This window comes from Penicillium waksmanii (genome assembly GCF_028829765.1).
Source record: "Penicillium waksmanii strain IBT 27052 chromosome Unknown utg000001l:1.0-4852451.0:1.0-4856178.0, whole genome shotgun sequence".
In the NCBI taxonomy this organism is placed as follows: Eukaryota; Fungi; Ascomycota; class Eurotiomycetes; order Eurotiales; family Aspergillaceae; genus Penicillium; species Penicillium waksmanii.
In genome coordinates this window covers 1,367,031-1,392,431 of record NW_026643248.1, presented here as the reverse complement: position 1 = coordinate 1,392,431, position 25,401 = coordinate 1,367,031, and the positions used below count along the sequence as shown (strand labels likewise).

Below are 25,401 nucleotides of genomic sequence, written 5' to 3'. Positions count from 1 at the left end.
TGGTTAACTACTGTAAGCTACTATGGCTCACCAAGATACATCGATTGATGCCAGGCAGGCGGAAGAATAGCCTTACTTGGATTGGAATAGTGGTATGTATCACAACAGTCCTTTATTCTCCCACCTGCTCTTGCCACCTCTCCTTTTCTTACATTATCAGTAGCTCTGAAAATCAAAAACTGACATCAGTACAGTGCCTATAGGATTGCTGCTTAAGTCGGTTGTGATATTGTAAGTATCTGAAGTTATATCCCATCGTTCCGGTGTCAGGCTTTCGACGGAGATCGAAGTAAGCGGGCCAATCTTATAGGATCACAGCTCTCCACAACTTATCCTTGATAAGCCTATTACATGACAGCATTTGCTTCGCCCAGGTTGCCTAATGCCCACTATAATCCAAGCCACCGGAACGCAGCGAATCTTAGACCTATAACCATTGGCAGATCCCTGCATTCATCAAGTTGAGTTAAATCAAGCTTACAGGTTACCAGGGAACGCACATGAGGGGCGACATGAATATTCGAGCCAGCTAAGATATCGCAGAACTTCATCCCCTGCAGTTCTTATCTGTCTCCCGGTCACGAGTTTCCCCCCCTATCACCTCGCGACTGTCTGTGCTTCTCTTGTGGTCCCTTCATGCATTCTACTATGACCAGGGGCTCTTTACGGGAGTCAGCCTCCGGAGTTATGACTGACGAGCGACGACGAGGGTTGAACTGCATTCACTGAGCCAGAAGGACACTGTGGCATGTGGAGTAGGTAAAGTTGATAGAAGTGCCATCCTAGAAATTGCAACTCTTAGAAGGTTTGTTCAGCACTCCAGCAATCCGAATTGGCAATCCTAAGCGCAGAAGGAGCTATCTAGGGTGGTAATTAATTATATTCACGAACCAAAGTTTGAATGTCAGATATTCGGCGTCAGCGCCGCAAGCGCCAAGATTATTCGACTAAGATCCCAAGCATGCGGCCCCAGAGGCTACTGCTTGTTTCGCAGCTTTCACAAGACTCGAACTCATCTCCAAATCTTTCCATCGGGAGCAACAGCAGCATCTCTGTTGGTGACCAGTCAAGCGCTTCAAGTGTGTCATCTTTGGTGTTAAGATTGAGTGCAGGGCCTGGCAAGTTCCACAATTTACCACTCGAGATTGAGAAGACCGTTAGCCCTCCGCTTGATAATCTTGACCCTTTGATGTTAGGTTTCAGCGACTTTGATACCAAAGCTTTCCATACTGGCCACTGAAAATATGACCCAGCAACAGGCGCAGTATCCATGCCTATCACCATGTCATCAACATATGCGCAAGCCGCCGCTGACAATACGGTAGGAGAGTGCGTGTACCCTCGCAAAGCAAATCCAAACCGGAGTGATTTTGAAAGATCCGTGGCAGCACTTGAACAAGCCAAATATGGGCTTGCATTTGCTTCCGGCTCTGCGGCTATCGCAATAGTGGTGTTGCAAAAAACGCCTTTCGACGAGTACCAAGGTTTAGAGAGTACAAACAGCCAACTTGTATCTAGCAACACACAATACAATCAACTCTCCTCAATAACATGAACACCGAAGCATTACTTATCAATCAACAGCATCACTTATCAATCAACAAGGTCAAAACTCGAGTTAGGCTGCCCGTGGGCGGGTAAAGAAACCGAAAACCCAACCCAAACCCGCGCTTGGCGAGGTCTACTTTATCTCCGAGTTCTCCCAAACGATCTTATCGTCACCCTTCACAGCCAGCTCCACCATGAATTTAGAAATCGCATCGACACGCACAGATGGTCCAAGCCTATAGAAAAGACTGTGCAATGTAACTTCGTTTGAAATCACCATAGCAGGCCGCACAATATACGACGTGAAGTCAGAATGTGCTTTCGCAAAATTTAATAACTCAGACTCTACCAAACCCTTTTGAAGTAAGCATGTACTCTAGGATCAAGACTCTGTAACAAAGGTGTCATACCCGAATCCTTCGGTAGTCTCCCATAACCCAGAGCGACTTCGTTTGATCCTGCTCCGCACCAGCACCACTAACATAAATGAAGCGAAATGGTTTCTGACAGGTTTCTTCAAATGCTTCCGCCGCCGCCATGGTGTATTCTATACTGACCCGGCGGGCGGTTGCTCCGTCGTCATCCTTGAATGCCGTGCTAGGGATCAAACCGATTGTCCTAAGAGGTGGATGAGTAGGCGATATAATGATCATGAATAGCAGTCCTACCAGATACAAGCTTCGGCGTCTTTAAGATTCTCACGGACAGAGGCGGGGTATGAAACGAAGTCCTTCATTAGTGTCACTTGTAGTTTTCCATGGGCTGGTAGATCGCGTCGACTAAGAGCTACCACAGAGGTAATGGCAGGATTTCGTAGACATTGATTGAGGGTTTCGCGGCCAATGAAGCCGGTTGAACCAGCGAGAATTACTTTCATTGTTTTGTCGAATGGTAAAGTAGAGGACTGCAGATTTGGTATTGTCGCCGCTAAGTTCCCTGTGTCAGGTGAGATAAGCTCAGATTTATCCTCGGCTTTGGCTTATCTCCGTGCCTCTGCCCCCACGAAGTCAGAACACAGCTCTGTGCTACTACAGAGTCATGGTAACTGAGTTTATTCTTTTTTACCTAGAAACTAGCCAGGACGAATTCATTCCTTCTACGATCACGTGGTATACACATAACACACAGTGTGCAACAATTTGCCAAACACAAAAAGAACTCATCACCCATGATAGGGAAGTAGGATATCAGAATAGATAATCACAATAAGTTACTAGTAGACGGACTCTAAAACCAAGTATAAAGAGCAGATAAATTCAACAAAGGATACATAAAACGTAAGGCAGAAGAGACAATCAGAGATCAGAAGAAGAATGTCCAGTCTGGCGACGATGACACAACGAAAGCTTAATGAAAACTTGGAATATCTCAAAGACATGGTGAAAAAGGAAAACCATGGTGGCATTCAAAGGAGCATTGCAAGTCAACTCCACCCCAATCCCCGGCTTTCCTAATCTAAAACTACCCAATGGCAGAATTATTGACATCTGTGTCCTGAGAGTCAGAAAGGCCCCAAAAGTCAGTCGTCACCTGGGCATTACTAGCATAGTTGTAAGACCTAGCAAAGTTGTAAGACTTATCATAGTTGTAAGGCCAGTCATGCCCAGCAGCTAATTCCCGTACGCCGCAGGACATGGTGTGTTTGAGAAGCTCCTTGAGAAGCTCCTCCCTCCCTTCATATATATCGCTGCACTCTGCTTCCCGAAATAAGTCATCTAGTTCTCGCTTTTCCGGAAGATCCCATGTTGTTAAAATAAACTGGGCAAGGCCGAATTTCCCAGCTTTGACCGCATTTCCGAGGCTCTCGTGGGCTTTGTGGTTGGTCCAAATTCGCTTTAATACCGTCTTTGTGCTTTCAGAATCCTTGGCAGCAATATCAGGGAGAATTCTTTCGAGTTCCCAGCTGTTAGCCCTAAGCAGGAGAGTGTCCAAGATGGACGTGTCCGAAAGTTCGAGCGCTGGCTTGAGGCATTCAGAGACCCTACCTATACGCTCACTCTCATCGATACGACTTAAGAGAAGTTGAACCCCCCTCAAGATATTCAACAGAAACGGCCAGAAGCAAGGGTGAAGGCGCCGATATGATCTTCAGAGGCTCCGAAGATTGAGACACTCGAGACTCTGACGTAGAGGTAGAACTCGGAAGTAAAGGTGTAGGAGCGCTTGTCTTTCTAAACTTCTGTCTTTCACTCAAAGAAGTCCGCGTATAGGCAAAGCTTGGACGCGAAGGTGAAGATGAGCCCGCCATTTGATGCCTCGATCGTGTGATGGGGGGAGGGGGGAAAAGGGATCGGGGTGGGAGCATGGCCTTTGGATACGCAATGTGTTTCTTGAGCAAGCGAGAAACGCACAAGAAGTGACGACCGCGAATAGCTTCGTGTAGAGGAGTCCAGCCCTCTTCATCCGGCGCATTGACTAAGCAACCTGAAAGCACCAATGTATCGATAATTTTGAGGTGACCATTACTGGCTGCATAGTGAAGCGGTGTCCATTGATTGAAATCTCGAGCATGAAGCATACTTGAGTGATATTGCAGCAGGGAGGTCGTCCATAGCAGGCTGCCCGACTGCGCAGCAACATGTAGCAGACATCGTCCTTCACTAAGAGTACCTTGGCCTGAACTACCTGCCAAAGAGTGTGCAAGTTCATCCCACCTGTTCTCTATCGCCATGGACAGAGCTGTGCTTCCATCTGGCAAGGCAGCGTTCACGTCAGCACCATTGGACACCAGTCGGGCTATAGCTTTTGCGTTGCCGGTCTGAACTGCAATATGAATGGGGCATCTGCCTTGGATATCAGAGAAGTTCAGGAAAGGATGATTAGGTATTAGCATGTCAATTATCTTGCTGTTATCATTCTCAAGAGCGATATGGAGTGGCAGCCTTCCATCTGACGTGGTTAGATGTAAGTCAAAACCATCACTTTGCTGCGCATAGTAAGCCAAACACCTCAAATTGTGAAGAGCAACGGCGTGAATTGGAGCCATTCCTACGGGGTATCTGTGTTCCCCGTAAAGATAGCGTGCAATGCCGACCCAAGCGCTGAAATTCCGTTTAAGTCGGAAGAATGCATCCAAGGCACTGAGCGCAGCTTCTGGCGTTTTATCCTCGTGATCGGTAAGATGTGACCCCCAGTATCTCGATGCGTAATCTAAGAATGGACTATGGGCCAAAATGAGGGGGTCTGAGCCACCTTGCTGAATAGCTAAACAATCTTTCACCTTTTGCAAGAAGAATTTGGTGCCATAGTCCTCAAAACTGAGATATATGGCACAAGTTCGTGTCAGCAAGATGCTTGAAATGTAGGGTTCAAGGAAGAATTGATTTCTGCGCCCAGATGGTAGCTCTTTCGAGGAGAGCCATTCATAAATTGAGTAATGGGCAAGTGACAAGTGGCCTGTTAGATTTGATTGCCTGATATAGCTTCCGCATATCTCAAAGACATCAGTTATGCGTCGGAGTTTGTTTTTTTGCAGCTGTTTTAGGTTCTCAGTGCCTGGCTTCACTGCAATGGCTTCAACTAACTCTTCAACGCCGAGAGGACGTCGAGAGTACATAAGCCAGCAAAGGATCTCCACGGCAAGCTCCCGGTCTAATTTACCAAGTTTGAGAAGCCCGGCCTCAAACATCTGCTCAAGGCCGTCTGGAAGGCCATGGACAAGTTCCTTAGATATCGTGGTCCTAACACGGGATAACCGATCCAGCTGGCATACTGCCCACAAAAACCTGAGATAAAATCAGCTCGGAACAGCCGCAGAGAAAAAAAAAACACAATACACTTACATGCCATCCGCTTTTTGTATGAGAATTTGAATGAGCTCCTCAGCTTCTTTCTGTTCCTGGAGCTGTAGTTGCCCGACTCGATGACGGACATACTGCTCAATGTCGCCGATGTTATCAGCCGGTGTCACGGTCACAGCCCCATAGAACTCGAACGCAGTTTCTAAGTCAACCTCCGGCCGGCTAGCAACAAGACTTTTCACAACAGGAGACAAATTTTCCAGTTGTCGAAGAAACTCTGTGATACTTTTCCGATCGGAAAGCTCATCCAAGCCGTCGATAAAAAGGAAAACCTTTGACAGACCATGGCATATCTCTCCGAATATCTTAGACAAGCTCAAGATACTGGGATAGGTAGTTTTTCGGGAATAAGTTTCATGAAGATCAATCAGTGACTGTGGAATAGGAGCTTTTTGCCCCTTTCGCCTCAACAGCTGGGATATCATTGCCCCAACAACTCTTTCTGGCGTCAGCGGTGCGGCATTGGAGAATCGACAGTAGTGATACACGAGTGCCATTTGATCTTCACCATCAACAAATCTCTCAGTGGCTTCGATAACTTTAGAGCTGTGTGATTGATCTAGGCTTCAGCCACTTATAACGATTGGAGAGAAGATGGAAGAAATTTGCGTTTGGAACCAGTACTTACACGATAAACGTCTTGCCAGTTCCTTCTATACTGGAATTAGTGTCTTAGAATGCTGAAGATAATACAAATAACGTATCCTACTTACGACTTCCCTTCAACCAAAGATAAGACGATCTGTCGGAGACAAGCCAGGTCTCGAGTTCCTCTCTTGCAAGCAGCCAATTTCCAGACTCAGGGTATCTCTGTGTGCAAATATCTTCATGCTCGGTGTCTGTTGTCGGGCCAAGCCACTGAAAGATATCATTTCGCTTTTTCTCTTCTCATGATCAGCGTTAAGTATTAATACATCATCTTGGAGTACTCATACTGGCTTCTGTCGTGTCAATATCATTTTTGAGTTTCTTCTGTTCAGAGTGTAGGTTTTGAAGTTGCCCCTTAATTTCCACCAAGGATTTCCCCAATATGTCGGACTGGACACTATCCATTTGTGAGTTATGCTACCACTTAGAAAAGCTACTTGGTACTCACCCGCTCTCAAGTTGTAAGTACAAGACGAAAAGACTCTTATAGTGCTCGATCCGAGCAATAATCTCGTCGGTTTGGTATTTCGTCGCATCCCCCTTCAACAGCAATTTAAAAGTGTTCGTACTTTCCAGAGACCTAAAGAGTTTATCTGCATCCTGCAAGCTTTGGTTACAGGCCTCAATGGCCTGCTCAATCGTGTGTCCAGTCGGTTGGGCGAAAGGGACCAGGTTAGAACCTGCAGCGACCACCCGAGTATTGACGCCGACCAAGACGCCAGAGAAGGCCGCGATCTCGTTCACCAGCGCTGTGATGTTATCTCCACGCGTCTTGAGCTTGGATACAAGCGCGTACCCGGTCGAGATCACCGATCCTGCCAAGCTGAGCAATCCCGCCACGCTAGCAGCGATGGAGAGAGGGTCCATTAGGAAATCAAAATCAATTCTAAGGTGGATGAGTTTTTTTAACCCACCGTCTGAGGGGCGGCTCCGTTTCTCTTTCTAAGAAATTGAGTGGCGCAAGTTGAGCCTCATAAAACCTTACTCCGCCCCCCTCAGCTTGGACACATTTACACGGGCCTCCGCCGATCTCGTCACCCCGCGTTGACTGAACATTCCTACAGTGAGGCTTCGACCGGGGCCGGAAACAGCAAAGCAATATTTTAGGTTGACTCAGATGGCTTATAATTGATGGAGCATGCTGATGGGCGGAGACGTTGAATTTATCTAGGAGGAAGAGTTCCATCTATAACGATACAATCCGGATTTCTCAAGAAGATGGCCGTGCAATGAGGTACATAGCAGTTGTTATCGAGAAACAGCGTCTCAGTATGCCGCCCATCCCAAGACAGCGGAATAAGCAGCCGAGCTGGAAGGTTAAGGTAGGTGATCGTTCATAGTGAGGCCAAGGCCGTGTCAATAGCGAGCGGAGAACAGAGGATCTGGACTTGGATCGTCGAATGTATGCATGGATCGGCTTTTGTAAACGACCAAGGCTGGCATGCGCCGACAGTAGTTCGTTGTGGTTTTGGTCCACGAGTTCGTGGCATTCAAACAGGAATGAAGGTAAACATTGCTGTTTGAAGGACACGAACTCATGGGCCAAAACCACAATGCACTACTGCCGACTTCTTGAAAGATTGCATTCTGTCAAGCCCTTGATGACCCTGTTCGTCGAATGCAACACTCGCAATTACCTCCTGGGAGAAAATCATGATAAAACAATATCACCCGGTGGATCAGACTTCTGGCGAGGTATGGGGCACCGTGGCCATAAGTCAATCAGGATGCGGCCGGCGAGGTTGCTAAATGAGGACTTTCAGACTAAGCCGCAAGTTGTCTGCCATTTATGCCGCTCAAAACCCGCAGGTCACCCCATTGTTGGATCTGTGTGCGATGGTCAGTACCATATAGTTCATATAGTTGATAATATACAATATTTAATGAACAGGTACACACCAAATGAGGGCAAGGTGTTCCTCTAGAAGAAATCTCTGCTCCGGATAGCGTCTATCTGCTCGTCAATTCTCACAAGGTCGCGTACAAAGTACGGCGGGTGACTTCAAGGTCCAAGACACTCTCGCGCAATGTTCGAGCTCTGTCTAAGGCGATACGATACGGTCAGTGGTTTCCCGAGCCATCTGTTCGCTTAAACTCATCTCCGCAACACTGACATTTGTACTTGGTCCAAGTTGAATTCAACAATGTTTTTTTTTTCCGCATTTTTGATTTTAGCTGCAAGTTATCTAACCATAACCCGACGACAGCCAATATCCCTTTGAATAGATGTCGAATGGAAGACGACCAACAAGGTTAGTTTCGGCGAAGGGCCCTTGTAGACTTTTCTCGATGGCGGCCCGGATCGATGGTCTACTCTGCCTCTATCACCCGTGATGTTGGCCTTCACTCAGACCATACCATCACTGTAGCCGAGGATACTTGTAGGCCGAGTACCGTTCCTAGCGAGATCCTTGACTTCATTTGCTTTTCAGTCCCGGGTTTTGCCTCTACTATGTGGTATTTTGTGATAAGTACCCTGTCTCGCGAGATTTGAGCACGCAAATGACCCACGCTCCATTCTTCCGTTGAATATTCCATGCCCTGGGCAATTCTGACTGCGGTTGCTTTTTTGAATTCTGTGAGACGGCAATAGAAAAATGCCAAGTTAGAATGAGAGCAATGGCATTCAGGAGAGAATCGAAAAATGGGGCTTGCCTTCTTAGTAAGATCGAGGGGCACATATACATAGGCATAGGCCGATGCAGAATCCCTCGAACGGTCACTTCATCTTCTAAGCTCCGTTCGTGTCGCGCTTTGGTGAAGGCAATATTCTGTGTATTGGGCTCGTTGATTCTCTGCCAGTGATTTGCCAACGACTCAATGACCTCATGGTGTCCTTCGAAAAATTCTGAGAGCCCATATGTTTGAGGGTGCCTGGGGAAGCCAGACGGTAATCAACCATAAAGATCGGTAACAAAGTTGCTTAGGCCTGTTCAGTGAAGGGATCACTGTACCGTACTTTGTGAAACAGTCGACGGTAGATGGAGGAATAAGAAAGCAGAAGTGAGAGTGCAAGTTAAGGAAAAAGAAAGGAGGACACGGCGAGAAAGGAGCGAATTTTCTGTACAAACATTCACTCTGATATTGCAGCCTGGGGCACGCTCTGCTAGGGTCCATTGAGGAAGTCTGGATATGGTGAATGATAGACACCACCGGGTCAATGCCTTGTTTCGAGCATTATGCTGGAAGAGGAGATGAAGAGTGATGGTTGAGACTCGCTTCTTCCAGTCGTTACTCTTCCCCACCCCACCGACAATTGTGCCTCTGCTTTTAGCCTGACGCACTGGCCCTTTCTTAATGGCGATGCCGCTTGATCCGACACCGAGTTTGTAAAATGTATGTCATCTAGGAGCTGAACCACTGGGGTGATTCAGGCCACAGCGGCATCCTGGGGGGCTATTTCGTGTCGGTACTCTTGCTTTCGTCCGAAGGCCCGCCGGCCTCCTTCGTATCTATAACGTGCTGTATTCCTTCGATGCCGTATGTCCCGCTCCGTCCACACCTTCAGAGGTTATATCGCACAGCCCCGGCGTCGCAAAATGGCTCTCGGTTGCCCGGTCGCGAATAACGGGGCGCACAGTTGTCGTCATCGTCAGTCTCTCCAGGTTCTATATACCTAGTCGATGAATCTTCGAAAACAACGCCCGATAATATAGGCCAATAGCGGAAAATACCGCAAATGCCTCGAAATACCTCATAGGCAATCTAGCTTCTAGTAGAATCAAGAGAAAATTGATTTTACACTCCTCTATGGGTACATACCAAGCGGTAACTACTAGTAGTATATATATAAGATGGTTTGCCGCTGGACTTCGCTGATAATTCCATCTTATAATACGTGTGTCTTTCCATCTTCATCGTCAGAGAGCCGCCAAAATGATTCGGGCCATCCTCTGGTCAATTAGTTTTCTTATTATCAGCCTCGGGCAAACGGCAATTGTCCCTCTCCCTTCAAGCACTGGACCATGCGATGTCACGCTTCATGCAAGTGAACTAGTTGACATGTCTCGAACCAATCCTTATGACCCAAAAGGAGGTAAACGGTCTATCATGGTCACTACCTTTACACCCGTCAATTGCGGAAGTGTACCCTCTACATCTTACGTCCCGAATGCAACAGCCAGGTTTGAAGATGAGAGTTTCCAGTCTTTTGGATTACCTCCAGGAACGTTCGAGTCCCTTCGTATCCAGACTCAGACACGGCAACAGCCACCGCCTTTCAGACTTCACGGAGATTACCCAGTAGTCCTTTTTTCACCGGCACTGGCAACCTCAAGATTGATGTACTCATTGCTGCTTCAAGAAATTGCCAGCAACGGATTTGCTGTTGTCTCCATCGACCACCCGTACGATGCCGATATCGTAGAATATCCCGATGGCCGCACTGTTCTCGGAATACTCGCAAACATCAATACCACAACGGAATTTGTTTCAGCACTGGACGTTCGCGTTAAGGATCTGTCATTTTTACTTGATCAAATGCACGACGAAAAAGTGATCAGAAACCTATTCCCTTTGTCACAGGGAAATTTGCATCTACTCTCTCTTGATCGAGTAACTATCCTTGGTCATTCCCTCGGCGGAGCAACAGCAGCGCAGACAATACTAGTTGATAATCGGTTTGTCGGGGGTATCAATCTAGATGGTCAATTATGGGGGTCTGTCGTGGACAACGGATTGTCGAGTCCGTTCCTGCTTTTTGGTAGCTCAAACCACACCCAGGCAACAGATCACAATTGGGCAACATTTTCGTCACATTTACGAGGATGGAAACTTGAGCTACAACTCGCACAGTCTGAACACTATACTTTTTCTGACTTTCCAGTGCTTGTTGATGCTCTAGGTGTTTCGGATGTAGTTCGACAAAAAATTCAGGCCAATCGTACTGGGACGATAGGTGGTTTGCGGGCTAAGGATGTGATTACTTCATACACCGTCGCCACACTGCAGTACTTTGTTTATGGGCACAAGTCAGAATTGCTGAGCGGCCCTTCTGTAGCATATCCTGATGTGAAATTTGTGTCTTCATGACTAGTTGGATGATTGGTAAATATCTCAAATATTGAACCCAATAGACATGGATATCCGCACCCGCAAAGCTGTTTCATTTACAATATCGCTGCGTGAGAAGTTTGCCATAAGGGGCAATCAAGTAGGTCATTGCTCATAGTTGGCGGTGGTCGGGATTCTTTGGCTTGGTGAGAGAGGTGAGGCTCTTGTATCTGTCTTACAATCTATAACAAGCGGCTGGTATTATTATACGTAGGTACAAAACATGTTATTCCCCCGTAATATGTGATTGGGGTTTGAAAGAGCATCTCTGTGTTTCTGATATAGAAGGCGAACCTGAACCTGGGCGGGACTGTAACATCCCGTTCCATCCGGTGCTTTTTCAAAAACTTTCAAGCTCACGGATATTCTATGGCTAGAGTGAGAAAGTGTCATGTTACTTAATTTTAGTAGAAAAAGAACGCGTAGTAAACAAGTCCACCCTCCACACCAAACCGATTTCAAAAAAAAAAAAAAAGACAACATTGAAAAAGAAACAGCAAGCAATGCACAAGTTCAAACAAAATCAATGCATAAAAGTACGTCAGACCTACAAAAAATAATATGACATAATCCCAGATCCCTCTCTAGTATAACCTCGGTTGACACGAGCATCGGGAACGCGGGTATCAAACACAAACACCGACACCGACACACAAATTAAACCCTACTCGGTCCGTGCAAACGGGTCAATGGAAACTCCCTGGAAATAATATTACTTACCGAGAATTGAATATTACAGACTAATCTAAGTGACGACAATCGCCAAGTCAATTTGAAAGAAAGGGCCGATTTACGGTGTAGGGCCCGAGATCGGATGAATGCCAACATAACATTCCTCAAACCCGCCCAGCCCAGCCCAGCCCCAGTCAAGCGCGGAGACCTGCCGGACATATCCCGTAGAGAAATAGAAAAGTCCGCTCTACGCTACGATTTGGGAAAGGCCCGGGCTCGGACGGGGGCCGGAACGCTCCTGTCCAGTCCTGTCCGCGTGGGTGTGGTCGGCTATGTGGTTTTCGTGGGATGTCCATTTTCGGAGTCCGGGGGGTTGTATTCCGGGGTGAAGTGGAGAGGAGGGGAGAGAAGGCAGACAGTGAGGAATTAAATTAAATCAAATTGAATTGAATTGAATGAATTGAGATAGAACAGTTTTTTGTAATTGATTCTATAATTCTGTTTATTTTGAGAATGTAAAAGAAAACCTCCGAGGTGAGACTACAAAGAAAAAACGGCAAAGGGAAAAAGGAAAAAAGGAGACGGATTGAAGTGTCCAGACACATTCGGCCAATAAGATTGTCGTGAATTCACGATTGCAAATGTATTCAAAGGGTATCGGGTCTGCATGTGGCAGGTTGATGAATTAAGAATGTGTGTAGGTGAATGTTTGTGTAAGGTGGGATGGAATGGAATGGAACCATTGGTATGGCACTTCCTCCGCTTCGTCTAAATACGCTGCACTGCACTGCACTGCATGATAGAAGGGTATCTCAAACCTTCTCTAGTGCTTAGCGGTGACAGCCTCGCCAGTCAGCTTCTCGACAGCCTCCTTAGCCCTATGTAACAAGATTGATTAGTCCTCGGTTTCACATGAAATTTTGTCAGGGGGGTTGAGGGGAACGTACATATCACCAAGAGCAACCATGCAGACGGTCTGCCAGATACCCAGACCAATACGGGGCGCAACACCACGGTAGAGACCGCGAAGACCATTGTTATCGTAGATGTACTTGGCAGTCTTGCCAACAGTCAGATTCTTAGGACGATTGGGATCCACAGTCTTGCTCTGCATCTCGACACGAATAACCTCAATAGGCTGATTCCAAGCCGAAAGACCACCACCCAGACTGGAGGCGAGGATCTTCTCCCAAGCGGACAGCTTCGTGCCATCCTCCTTGCCAGTACTCTTACGAATAGCAGACTCAGCCAGACGCGAGAGACCGAAGCGGGATCCCCAGTTGGTAGTCTGGCGAATCGCGACGGCGTTGACACCGCGGTTGATACCCCGGATACCCTCCTTGCGGTAGATGTCCATGAAGGTAGCGAAGGTGCCGGTGGGCTGAACGCCCGAGGCGGCCATCTTGTGCTTGGTGATCTCGACGGTCTTCATGCAGGTGCAGAAGCCCATGGTAGCGTAGGCTTGGGCAACACCACCGGCCATACCACCGCTGATTCCACCGACGAAGTCGCCAGCGCCCAGGCGGCGCGCCTGGTACTCGGCTTCGGAGGCGACGAACAGGAGGACTGCACCCTTGGTGGATGCCTCAATCCAGGCCCACGGAATGAGTCCTTGGTAGTCTAGTTCGGGTATTCGGGTTAGTTTGATTTGGTTCACATGCGTGGTGATTGGGTTTGCGTGGGTCTCCACACCAGACCACTAGATGCGGGCATCGGAGGAAGAAGGGGGGGGGGGAAGGGAGGGTATCATCACGTACAACCGAGGATGCCACCACGGCCCCAAATCCGACCCATAGCACCGGCGAAGCTGTCGCCCCGGTTGGCGGCCATGGTTGTCTTGATCACTTCCAACGGCTAGGGAGAAAGGGAGGGAATGTCAGCATGGTTTACTCGATTGTTTGGGGGGAGGGAGTGATCCTGTGTTGATTGACAGAGAGCTCCCTGTGATCAATGACAATAACAATAACGTACCTGTCCCAACGTGGTGACCTCGAACATGTTCAATCCAGCACCCAACAGCAGGTTGCTGAACTTGACGGGCTTCTTCTCGAGCTCAGGCGCGGCGGCCTTGACCGGTGCGGTAGACATCTTCAGAAGGGGGAGTTGCGCTGAAAGGGGCCCTGACCAAGGGATATATGGGGCTTCGTCGCCTTTTAAAGGGAAAGAAGGGGAGAGGGGAGAAGGGAGGAGTAAAGGTAGAGGTCGAAATCGGAGGTAGTGTAATGAGCAAAAGAGGAAACGGAAAGGCCAATTGTCTTATAGGGGGAGTCAGCTGAGGCGGAGAGGGAAGTACCAAAGTATTTGGTACCTGGAGGAGTCCAGTGATCCACTCATGCCGGCGGGTACTGAGTACCTTCCATACTGTGGACTGTGTACTCCATACTGTACTCCATACTTTGCTGTAGTTATCTGACCAGCCTCAGGCAGGCAATTTCAATTCCCGAGGTGCTCTCTGAATTCTCCGTACTTCGGAATTTTGACATTCTGGATAGCTCCGGTCGGTCATTTAGGGCACCACTGCCATTAGTATTCTTATTCCGATTTCTATAACTTCTATACTATAAATACTGCCGAATGTCATTCAATCTCTTTTCCCCTTTGTTGTTTATTTTGGCATTGGGTGGGTCGGTGAGAAGGTTGAGCCTCCCAACAATTCACGTGTGCTCGATTCTACTTGGGTAGCCGTCAGACCATTCCTAATCTGCGCCCGCACAGGCACTCTGCATCCTGCATGCATGCAAGGCGCACTAGGTCGTTCTCAACAGCAGATATCGGACTACTCGTACACTCGATAAGAAAAGAGGATTACTCAGGATACCACAATTACTGCGTGACCAAATATCATGTTGGGAGGAAGTGCTGTTACAAGGCCCGCTCGAACCGGTCAAGTCCTATATCATACAACATGAAAAACCACAATCACAAAAAATAAGAAGAAATAATACAGTCTAGCTCAGAATCCTCCCCCCCGAAAACATTTCAGATTATTAACCATTTACCGGTCGTGTTGCATTTAGAGCTTAGCACCAACCAGCTTGGCGTAGGCCTCAGTGCTGAAGGACTTGGGGCGCTCAATGGGCATACCGAGAGCACGGTCGATGATCAGCTGGGGCAGGACACCCAGGGCGCGGGAAACACCGAACAGGACGGTGTAGTAGTTGGCCTCGGTCAGACCGTAGTACTGGAGGAGGACACCGGAGTGGGCATCGACGTTGGGGAAGGGGTTCTTGGTCTTGCCGTGCTCGGTCAGGACACCGGGGGCGATCTTGTAGACCTGGCTGACCAGCTTGAACATGGGGTCATCGGGCAGCATGCGGAGAGCGAACTCGCGCTGGGAGACGTAACGGGGGTCAGTCTTGCGGAGGACGGCGTGGCCGTAACCGGGGACGACACGGCCGGCGTTCAGGGTGGACCAGAGGTAGTCGGTGATGGACTTGTCGCTCAGGTCGTTGCCGACAGCCTTCTTCATCTCGGTGAGCCAGTTCAGGACCTCCTGGTTAGCCAGACCGTGCAGGGGACCGGCCAGACCCTGGAGACCGGCAGAGAGGGAGAGCATGGGGGAGCTCAGGGCACTGCCGACCAGGTGGGTGGTGTGGGCAGAGACGTTACCACCCTCGTGGTCAGTGTGGATGGTCAGGTACAGACGCATCAGCTCAACAAAGTCCTTGTTGTCGGCGAAGCCGAGCTGGTTGGCCAAGTTGAAGGAGTAATCCTTGTCCTTCTGGATAGCGGCAACCTTGCCATCCTTGTAGACGTTGCGGTAGATCTTAGCGGCGATGGTGGGCAGCTTGGCGATCAGGTCCATGGAGTCCTCGAAGGTGTAGCTCCAGTACTCCTTCTTGTTGATACCCTTGGCGTAGGCCTTGGCGAAAGCGGACTCGTGCTCGAGAGCGGTAACAGCCAGGGAGAACTGGGCCATGGGGTGGAGGGTGCTGGGGCAGCGGTCGATGAGCTCCTCAACGAACTTGGGGACGTCGGAGCGGGCAGCCCACTCAGCAGACAGGTCGCGAACCTGCTGCTCGGAGGGGACCTCGCCAGTCAGCAGAAGCCAGAACAGACCCTCGGGAAGGGGCTCCTGGCCACCGGGGGCCTTGGGGAGGAGCTTCTGGACCTCGGGGATCTAGAGAGGCGAGATGTCAGCAAGTCTGGTCGAAAGAATTGATCTTTCATGATATTGTAAGTACTTACGGTCTTTCCACGGAAACGGATACCCTCCTCAGAGTCGAGGACGGAACCCTGGAAAAAAAATTATTGTTAGCGGACTTTTCTTAGCGCGCCAGGGCTCCCGCATTGCGACTTACCTCCCAAACGAGGGACTTGATGCCACGGGCACCACCGTAGACCTGGTCGAGGGTGACCTCACCAACAACCTTGTTGCCGTAGTCCCTGTGATTGCGTCAGTGATGATCATTGGTTTCGGGGGAGGAAATGTAGGAGTGCGCGTGGTGGACGTACTTGCGGAGCTTCTTGACCTTCTCAATCTCGGCGGGCAGGCCATCGGCGAAGGTCTCCTTCAGGGACTGTAGAATTGATTAGTATGTCAATTGAGATGCAAGCTGGAAGCAGGACCAAGTTACCTTAGCCTTAGAGGAGTAGCAGCGCGCGCCGTTCAGGGCAGCAGTCTGAACGGGCTTCGCGACAGAGGACCGCAGAGCGGAGGTACCAATGCGAAGAGAAGCCATAACGACTTTTTGTGAAAAAGAAAGGGGTATAATGGATGGAAGGGAAAGAGGTGAGGTATGAGCACAAGGGGGGAAAGAAGAAGAAGAAAAGAAATATCCGGGAGGAGCTCCCTGGATTTTTCTGGCTGCATTTTTCCATCTGACCGTAACAGCCGGTAATACAGTATTGATCCAAGTGGGTGCATGGGTGTGCGGGTGGGACTTTGATCTGCGTAATTAACGCTCCCAACGGTAACGCCGAGTACGGCTTTCGGTCTGCCGGCAGATCTCTCTGGTCCGACCAGTTCCGTAGGGGCAGCGACTAGCCTTTGAGGACAGATCAGAATACAAAATACGGAGTAGGGAGAAGTGGGTGCACGGATAGTGGGAACCATCAGATACTACTACTACTAGATATATGACTGTAATTATAATTGTACTATACGGTGCTGGTGCATACTACATACTCGTTGTATCTATATCCCTATAACTGACTCGGAGTAGATCTGATTAGAGTCTACCCAGCATTTGTATACCCAGATACAGTGACGTCGATAGTTGTCATCTCCCGTGTCGCCATCCGGATGCCCGAGTGGATAGCCCTCGGCATCGCGCACGGAGTAGAGTTTGTCCTGGTGCCTCGGTCTGGGAATCCCTTACCCCGTGGAGTATTGTGTACGGAGGAAGTATGATTTGTAGCTTGCACTTGTACTTGTATGGAGTATTCTGTCTGAAATATAGATGAAAACACTTCTCGTCTGACGCCATGCTCAAGACCTCCCCGTTACTAGCCGGCTAATTGCTGAATATGTTCACCGAGATCGGGATATCGACGGGCGGAAGGAAGGGGCAGAACGGAGGCTAAAACAGCTTAGGTTTGGGGATGGAAGGGACAGATGGCTCGCGGAAATACATAGCATCGGCCCCATCTTGCCGGGATATCCACTCTGGCCTGAGACTGTGAGCTCCGTAGCCGGGGAAACCACTTGGATATGTGGGATGGCAGATTACGGTGTACAGCAAAGACCAGAGATGCATTCTAGTCACATGACTATAGTGTCACATGATTGGTCACATGATGGTAATTCTTCACCCCACGTGACCAACTCAATACAGTTAGCGCTGAGAAATCTGCCCAGTGTCAGTTAGGCCTTGTACCTTCCCTTCCACCTGGAAGAATCCTCTCCCTTTCATCCTCCTCTCATCCAACAACCCCCCCCTCGCCATCCACGGATTCTCTATACCTTGTAAATCCGTCCCTTGTCTTGCTTCTGGATCTCACGGCAGTGCGCCTTTAGGTTGTACCTCTCGTACTCTTTCGTACTCGGCCAGCCTTCTTATCCTGGATTCTCCCTAATCGCTAGGCTGTATCCCCAGCTGTAGGCGGCAGTTCTCTGGTTCGACAGTGAATACGCTCGTGCTGTAGTGAAGAGTCACCGTCCGCTATAAAACATATTGTGTCTTGAGAGATACGGATTTTAACTATAATCTCCCCTGAGTTGAGAGTTTCCTTGAGTTCTATCAGTCTCGGGATTAATTTGTCGTGATTGTTTTCGAAAGTAGCCACGGGACTCGACCAAAGAGCTTCTTGCCTCGTTTGCTCTCTCTACACACAATCTCACTCCTACACCACACCACACCTCACACCTCACTCTATCACACTCTCTCTCACTCACGCATCTCCTATCTCTTCTTCTCCGAACATCAGTTCTCCCATATTTAGAGTGCGGAACTCATCTCAGGCTATCGAAAAACAAACACTCCTACTTGCCCAGCATGTCCTCGGCCGTAGCTGAGCTGGAGAATTATCTCCAGTCGATGCTGGCCCTCAAGGCCCCAGGCGTATCGGGCTCCAAAATCCACAGCATCACCACTCTGTGTACCGCCAACGTACAGGTATGAATTCTGCTTTTCTTCTCATCCTGTCACTCATCCGTCGACCCCCAGAGACTAACCACATCCTCACAGAATGAATCCGTTCTTATTCAGAAGATCTACACACACTTCAAGAAGGCACCGGGCACCCACAAACTGGGAGTACTCTATGTCGTAGACTCCGTAACCCGGCAATGGGTAGAAGCTGCACGAAAGGCTGGTCAGCCCCCTGGGAGCTCTGCTCCTGATGGAACCTTCGCCGCAGGCGTCAACCGTGTCACTGAACTCCTGCCTGTTCTAATGGGCGATATCATAAACACCGCTCCTCAAGATCAAAAGGTACGCTAGACATGCATCTATCCAGCCCAGCGGGGCAACCATTTGGGGGCCAATTGTAATGGCCGTATATTCAAACACCCAAACTGGACATCACTTTTCGAGGATTGTTCTAAATCGGCCCTGTCACTGCTGGCTGCTGCTCTCTGCTCTTTTATTTTTTTATGATTTATGAACCGTATGACTTACGTATTTTATTATTTCGGACTTATAGGAAAAGATCAAGAAGCTGATCGACATCTGGGAGCGCGGATGCACATTCCCAGCCCCAATGCTCAACTCATTTCGCGAGAAGCTGAATGCTCCTCAGCAGCGTAAGTTTGCACCCCCTTTGCTTTCGCATCCCGTAATCATGTCTGATTTGTTTATCCGCTACGCAGCTGTGGAATCCACCACCCCCGAAGGATCTCCCGCCCCGGGCCCCAATCTTCTTGGAGGCGTAACCATGCCATCTCAACCTCCCAACGGTGGCGCCGCCCCGGATACTTCGAGTATCTTGAAGGCGCTGGCAGACATGGCCAAGCAGAACACTGCGGCGCCCGCGGCCCCGGCCATGGCAAACCCTCTTGCTGCGCTGAACCCTGCAGCAGCAATTCCGCCCCCTGTCTCGTCCGCCGATCCATCCGCGAACCCATATGCAGCCGGTGCGATGGCGAACCCATTCGCTGCTTTTGGCCAGAACCCGACCATGCCTCAGCCGCAAAGCCAAAGCCAGACGCCCAACCCACTCCCGTCGGCCCAGAACCCCTTGGCCGCCATGCTCCCTGCAGGTACCGCCATGCCACCCATGGGAGATGGCAATGCTCTGTCCCAGCAGCTTCAGCTTCTGCAACTTTTGGCTGCGCAGGGTATTCCCCAGGATCAGTGGGGCACTGCCCTCCAAATCATCAGTATGACCAACAGCATGCCTGGTGGTGGTCCGATCCCTGGCCAGATGCCCGGCTTCCCTCCCATGCCCGGTCAGGGTGCAGGTGGTTGGGGTCACGGCGATGCTCAGGGTCATAATGATCGCGACAGAGAGCGTGATTACAACCGTTCCCCTCAGGGATACCGCCGTCGCTCTCGTTCTCCCGGCTGGGACCGCCGTCGTGATGCCTCTCCCCCTCGTCGTCGCAACAGCCCTGTTTACGATGAATACCATGCGGACTCCCCAGGACGTCGGGGCGATCCCCGCGATGGTCGTGGTGGTCGTGGTGGCGGCCGTGGTGGCAGCGATTACCGCCAGCGCAGCCCGGCTGGACGGAGACGCCGCTCCCCCTCACCCCAGCGCAATAAGGACCCCAACCTTCCACCTCCCGGTCCTAAGCTCGTCGAGTGGGACTACTCAATCGGACAAGGTAGCATGAAGGTTCTTAGCCGAACTCTCTTCGTTGGCGGTGTCACCATTCCGGAGGCTCAATTGCGCGCACTCTTCAACAAGTTTGGCCTGGTTCAGACTTGTATCGTAAACATCGACAAGCGCCATGCATTCATTAAGATGATCAGCCGTCCAGATGCGATCGCTGCCCGCGATGGTATGGAGTCATACCGCCAAGGAGAGATGCAGCTGCGAACCCGTTGGGGTGTCGGCTTCGGTCCCCGTGACTGCAGCGATTACCAAACCGGTGTTAGCATTATTCCTATCGACCGACTGACCGAGGCGGATCGCAAATGGATGCTCAACGCCGAATACGGTGGAACCGGAGGCCGGCCTATCGAGCCTGGCATGGTTGTTGAGGAGCCGGATATCGAAATCGGTGCTGGTGTTTCTTCAAAGGCAATCAGCCGACGCATCGCGACCGACACTGGCGGCAAGCGAGGCCCTGTCTCCTCCCGCACCAACCCCAACCCTGACACCCGCTTTGGCGGTGGTGGAGGTGGTGGTGGTGGTGGCGGCGGCGGTGGCCGTCGCCAGGACCGTGATGGTTTCGGTGGAGGTCAATACGGAGGCCAGGGCGAGCAGGATATGTCAAACATGAACAACCCCGCCGTTGCCCCTGCCGTCCCCGCCTACGGCTTCAATTTTGCCAGTATGCCCATGCTGCCTCCCGGATTCATGATGGGTGGTGCCCAAGCCGGCGGCATGCCCACCACTCAACCTCCCCCACCGGGCCAGGGCAACTAATCACCGCATCGCACTGCACTGCGTACGACATGCCCTGCTTTTTCTCCTTTTTCATCATCATCATCTTCGACGACCTCCATTTTTCTCTTCGTCCGGAAGGTCTTTTCCACTTCTTCAAACCCTTCTATTATGTCTTCTTATCACAGTTTCTGCATCTGGAGCCTTCAGCTATCTGAAGGAAACCCTACTGGCGTTTTGACAGGTTGAAAGGATCTCGTTTCGTTTAACCGTTTCGGAAAAAAGGGGGAGGCTGTTTCTTTTTCTCTAGTACTGATTTCTTTTCTTTTCTTTTCTTTTTCCCTTGCCTCGTTTGCACTTGCGCTTTTTCTTTATTCTCTTCTACTTCACACATGTAACAACCTGCATAGTTTCTCATTGCGGCCAGTAGGCGACATAATGAAGCAATCCCCCGTCCCGTGGGGATGAACCATAACACCGTGACCACACATGTATTATTGTTGAAGTAATGTTTCCTACGAAGTTTCCTTACTAGTAGTCACTTGAACTCTCAAGCTAGGGCTACTTGATTGTTTGTAGTGGATTTCTGTTTCCAAACTAGCTTTAAGTCTTTTTGCTCGAGCATTTATATTTTCCCTGTCCTGTCCTGTCCTGTCCTGTTTATTTCTGCGAATGATTGTTAGATGACTCCAATGCAGTTCTGAATTATACAATTTCAATGAATCCCAAATCCATTTACAACATTCGTAGGCAACCTCAGGCCCGTAGGTAGCTTAGTTAGCCTACCTAGCTGCATCGCGGCTTCCAATTTTGTAAGGTTGTAAACAACGGAAAGCCACGTCTGGACAACAACAACAACAACAATAACAATAAAAATAACAAATTGAATGCTTTGATTCTCCCTTCTTCACATATCCACCGTCCATTGGATTTATCCTAACTGGTTCACTACCAGCTTGAAGGTGGATGAGCTGTATCGATATTCTATCCACACCAGCATCATCATCACCGAAGATGAGTACTCTCTACTCGAGTTCCAGAAGGTGTCTTCGGGCACAGTTGTACTACAATCTAAAGAGCCCCAAAGAATCGCGCAGAATCCGAATCCCGCTCTTTTTGACTGGACGCAATAATCGCGGAATATACACCAAGCGAGAATCTAGAAACGTCGCCATTTTTCCCGGTATTCCTACAAAGTGTGATTTAATTCTGTTTTTCTCAAGCTTGCTACCGTTGAACCTCCGATAAACGAAAATGACTAGCTCTTCTTGAACCTGGTTAAGATGCTAATGGCGTGCATTTTTCAGACTCTGAATAGAAGTTTCTAATCTCGGAGTCTGGTTGCCTGAAGATAATATTCTTTTAAAAGTGTGGTATGGTAGAGGCTTGAATGTGACCTTGACTTTGAGGTAAGGATATGCCGCGCCTGGATATTATTCCTTCTATGAAATAAAAATAACTGGCATTTAGTTCTTCGAAACAATTCATAGTCAGGATCCTGATCGCCGACAATGGGCTACTGAGCTATGTATCGCTTATCAAAGCCTTCAAACACACCCTGGCCGGGGCTTAGAAAGCGCCAAATCTGGTTTACCACCTGGGCAATCTATACAAAAGTCGTGTTCTGAGAGACCTTGGGTGGTTACTAAGTGCCTCGGGGCAGGGCAAGAAAAACGCAAGGGACGCAGCCTTCAAACTTTTCAAAGGCGTGAAGCTTTCGATTATCGGGAACTCTACGAGTAGTGGTTTTTATCATGCTCAATATTATTTTTGCCTTGGTATTTGTCGTTATTTTTTCCATGAGAAGTATGAAAGGACAGGAAAGAAACTCTCGTCACACAGGAAATGGGATGGTCACAGCCAATCCAGATTATGGTCAATTTGTTTACAGTAATTTCATTCATTCGTCAATTAATCCATTTTCCATTCAATCACAGTATTTCACTTTGAATTTGAACCTGCCCGGGATTTTCATATGCAACTATGCCGTACGATCCGGCACCGCAGCCTTGGAAGCCTGGAACGACTGCTCAAAGTCGGCAATAATGTCATCAATATGCTCCGTTCCAACAGAGATACGGATTCCATCCTCAGTGACGCCCGAATCCTTGCGTTCCTGCTCAGTGAGTTGCTCGTGGGTAGTGGACCAGGGGTGAATAGCCAGGGTCTTGGAATCGCCGACACTAGAGGAGGTTAGCAAACATAAACTCCTCGTCGAAAAGAGAAAAAGAATGAAGGAAGGAAACATACTTAGCAAGATTCGAAATCAACTTAAACCCATCAACAACCTGACTCCCAGCCTCCGCACCACCCTTAACACCAACAGAAAGAACCCCACCAAAACCACGAGGAAGATACTTCTTCGCCATCTCATGCGAAGGATGATCTTCAAGACCAGGATACGACACCCAACTAACATGTTCATTCTTCTGCAACCACTTAGCCAGGGCCAGTGCATTCGTAGCATGACGCTCACAGCGCAGACTAAGCGTCTCAAGTCCAAGAATCAGCTGCTGAGCCGCGAACGGATTCAACGCAGCACCGACATCACGCAGCGTCTCGACCCGAACCCGAATAGCGAACGCAATGGAGCCAAATGTTTCCCAAAACTTTAGCCCGTGGTATCCCTCGGATGGCTCGATGAATTGAGGGAACCTAGCGCCGTGCTTGCCCCAGTCGAATTTGCCGCTGTCGACTATAACGCCGCCGATTGTTGTGCCGTGGCCGCCTATCCATTTTGTTGCGCTGTGGACGACAATGTCGGCGCCGTGGTCGATTGGTCGGGCGAAGTAGCCGCCTGCACCGAAGGTGTTGTCGACCTGTGAGATGAGATGAGACTTGTTCGGATGAAGAAAGGACGAAAGGAGAAAAAAAAGGGGCGAGGGAGAGGGAAACACATACCACAACCGGAACACCCTTTTCATGCGCAACCTTAGCAATGGCCTCAAAATCCGGAACATTGTATCTGGGATTTCCAATAGTCTCGACATAAACCGCCTTGGTACGATCATCAATAGCAGCCGCGATATCGGCAGCGTTGTCGCCAGAAACAAATTTAGTTTTAATTCCCAGACGAGGGAAAAGGACTTTGAACTGGTTATAAGTACCACCGTACAAATTGCTCGTGGAAACAATGTTATCACCAGCGTGAGCGAGGGCCGAAATTGCCATGAATTGGGCGGCTTGGCCTGATGCGGCCGCGACGGCGGCAACACCGCCTTCTAGTGCAGCGATGCGCTTTTCAAAGACGTCGACGGTGGGATTCATGATTCGGCTGTAGATGTTTCCGAACTCTTTTAGGCCGAAGAGTCGGGCGCCGTGGGCGGAGTCATTGAATGTGTAGGAGGTTGTTGCGTAGATCGGGACGGCGCGGGAATTGGTTTGCGAGTCTGGTTCATGGCTGGGATGTTGTTAGAGGTGGTCTTGTTATTTTCTTCATCTTTCTCTCTTTCGATTGAATTGAGTAGAGAATTGGGAGGAGCCCCGCTTACCCGGCGTGCAACTGGAGAGTCTCAAAGTGGAGATTCTGGGGATCAGACATGATGAAATGCGGGGAAGGGAAGGGAAGAGGAAGTGTACGACAGTCGGCGGGCAGGTTGCTTCTCTTATAAAGAGGAGTCAGAACACAGCACAATGTTGTACAGCTCGGCGGCAGGAGTGGGTAGATTTATAGCAATGCAGTGGTTCTCTCCTCTTGCAAGGCACGGTGTAAATTGCGACAGCTCCAGCAAAGAGAAAAAGGGGCAATGAACACGCCAGCGCGGGCCCACGATGGCGTGATCATCAAACCCTTTTTTTTGATTCCGTTCATTCTCGTCGTCAATCCAAATCCCACCCTAATCCAATCCTCTTTCTCGTACGAGAATTTACAGGGGTCTATCCCAGCCCCGCTAGTTCGTATTCAATGCATGCACTGTAGTGGATTGATCACACTATGTGATAGTATTGCATGGGTGCATCGCATAAACGTATCGAGCGCTATAACTAGATTCCAATCCGACTTTTCAAGTAAATGCAAACAACTTTGAATTGATGGGTATTCTACAGCAAGATGTGGGGATATAAGAAAACACCGGTTTTACAGCCAAATTACAAAATACAGAGACTCGGCCAGAATTTGACACCCCTGGTAACTGACTCTAAACAGCTGATTGACCTCAAGCTGCTAAGGTATAGGGTTCCCCGCCTGTTCTTCGCCTAGCTAATGGCTGGGTAGAGCGCGGCTGTGGAGGTACTCGATCTCTTGTGACCGCATGTTCTTATACGCACCGGCGGCGGCAGGGGAGGAGAGGAGAAGTCCACGAAGCAGTATCCAGCATTGCTCCTACTACCACCATTAGCATCCTTTTGGAAGAAATAGGAGGAAACATTTCTTACCCAGAGAACTTGTCACGGATCATCTTGACGTTGACCTGCTCACCCATCTGAATCCAGAGGTTGCAGATGAAGTTTTTATCAATCCCCATAATCGTATATTGTTGGGGTTCTCATCATGAGTCGGAAGAGAGAGAGAGAGCAAATCAAAGCGCAGTAGAGTACAAGATTGAAACTTGAGTTGAAGCGGAGATGGAGAAGGTTGAAGAGTAGAGGAACTTCCGCAGAGTGGGAGATGTTTGTTTTGGCTTTATGTTAACGAAGGATGGTGGATCTGTTTGCCTCCATCATTCACGCGTCCTAGGCTGACATGGATAGTAAGAGGTGCAAATCTATTGCCTACTTATTTTGGTATAGTTTGCCTTGGGCATAT

At 49.3% G+C, this 25,401-nt stretch overlaps 7 protein-coding genes across 7 annotated transcripts; 2 read left to right on the top strand and 5 right to left on the bottom strand.

Annotated features, from left to right (window-relative positions):
- Positions 1 to 1,681: 1,681 nt before the first annotated feature.
- Positions 1,682 to 2,425, bottom strand: N7481_000500 (uncharacterized protein; the record flags this gene model as incomplete). The annotated part of the gene is made up of 3 exons (XM_057259719.1): positions 1,682 to 1,903; positions 1,959 to 2,166; positions 2,217 to 2,425. The coding sequence occupies 3 exons, from the start codon at positions 2,423 to 2,425 to the stop codon at positions 1,682 to 1,684; spliced, it is 639 nt and encodes a 212-aa protein (XP_057127551.1).
- Positions 2,426 to 3,009: 584 nt separating this feature from the next.
- On the bottom strand, positions 3,010 to 6,863 carry N7481_000499 (uncharacterized protein; the record flags this gene model as incomplete). The annotated part of the gene is made up of 9 exons (XM_057259718.1): positions 3,010 to 3,529; positions 3,900 to 4,013; positions 4,069 to 4,114; positions 4,174 to 5,273; positions 5,331 to 5,894; positions 5,977 to 6,001; positions 6,062 to 6,232; positions 6,284 to 6,393; positions 6,445 to 6,863. 9 exons carry the CDS (start codon positions 6,861 to 6,863, stop codon positions 3,010 to 3,012), a joined length of 3,069 nt encoding a protein of 1,022 aa, XP_057127550.1.
- A 3,009-nt stretch (positions 6,864 to 9,872) lies between these two features.
- On the top strand, positions 9,873 to 11,027 carry N7481_000498 (alpha/beta hydrolase family protein; the record flags this gene model as incomplete). The annotated part of the gene is made up of 1 exon (XM_057259717.1): positions 9,873 to 11,027. One exon carries the CDS (start codon positions 9,873 to 9,875, stop codon positions 11,025 to 11,027), a length of 1,155 nt encoding a protein of 384 aa, XP_057127549.1.
- Positions 11,028 to 12,543: 1,516 nt separating this feature from the next.
- On the bottom strand, positions 12,544 to 13,808 carry N7481_000497 (putative mitochondrial DNA replication protein (Yhm2); the record flags this gene model as incomplete). Its single annotated transcript, XM_057259716.1, has 4 exons — positions 12,544 to 12,598; positions 12,668 to 13,340; positions 13,478 to 13,574; positions 13,692 to 13,808. The coding sequence occupies 4 exons, from the start codon at positions 13,806 to 13,808 to the stop codon at positions 12,544 to 12,546; spliced, it is 942 nt and encodes a 313-aa protein (XP_057127548.1).
- Positions 13,809 to 14,733: 925 nt separating this feature from the next.
- cit1 (citrate (Si)-synthase CIT1) lies at positions 14,734 to 16,402 on the bottom strand (the record flags this gene model as incomplete). The annotated part of the gene is made up of 5 exons (XM_057259715.1): positions 14,734 to 15,840; positions 15,909 to 15,956; positions 16,022 to 16,106; positions 16,176 to 16,240; positions 16,298 to 16,402. 5 exons carry the CDS (start codon positions 16,400 to 16,402, stop codon positions 14,734 to 14,736), a joined length of 1,410 nt encoding a protein of 469 aa, XP_057127547.1.
- Positions 16,403 to 18,157: 1,755 nt separating this feature from the next.
- N7481_000495 (Nrd1 complex RNA-binding subunit) lies at positions 18,158 to 20,696 on the top strand (the record flags this gene model as incomplete). The annotated part of the gene is made up of 3 exons (XM_057259714.1): positions 18,158 to 18,277; positions 18,350 to 18,595; positions 18,807 to 20,696. The coding sequence occupies 3 exons, from the start codon at positions 18,158 to 18,160 to the stop codon at positions 20,694 to 20,696; spliced, it is 2,256 nt and encodes a 751-aa protein (XP_057127546.1).
- A 1,939-nt stretch (positions 20,697 to 22,635) lies between these two features.
- N7481_000494 (O-acetylhomoserine aminocarboxypropyltransferase/cysteine synthase family protein) lies at positions 22,636 to 24,195 on the bottom strand (the record flags this gene model as incomplete). Its single annotated transcript, XM_057259713.1, has 4 exons — positions 22,636 to 22,837; positions 22,905 to 23,473; positions 23,556 to 24,054; positions 24,146 to 24,195. The coding sequence occupies 4 exons, from the start codon at positions 24,193 to 24,195 to the stop codon at positions 22,636 to 22,638; spliced, it is 1,320 nt and encodes a 439-aa protein (XP_057127545.1).
- Between the last annotated feature and the right edge of the window lie 1,206 nt (positions 24,196 to 25,401).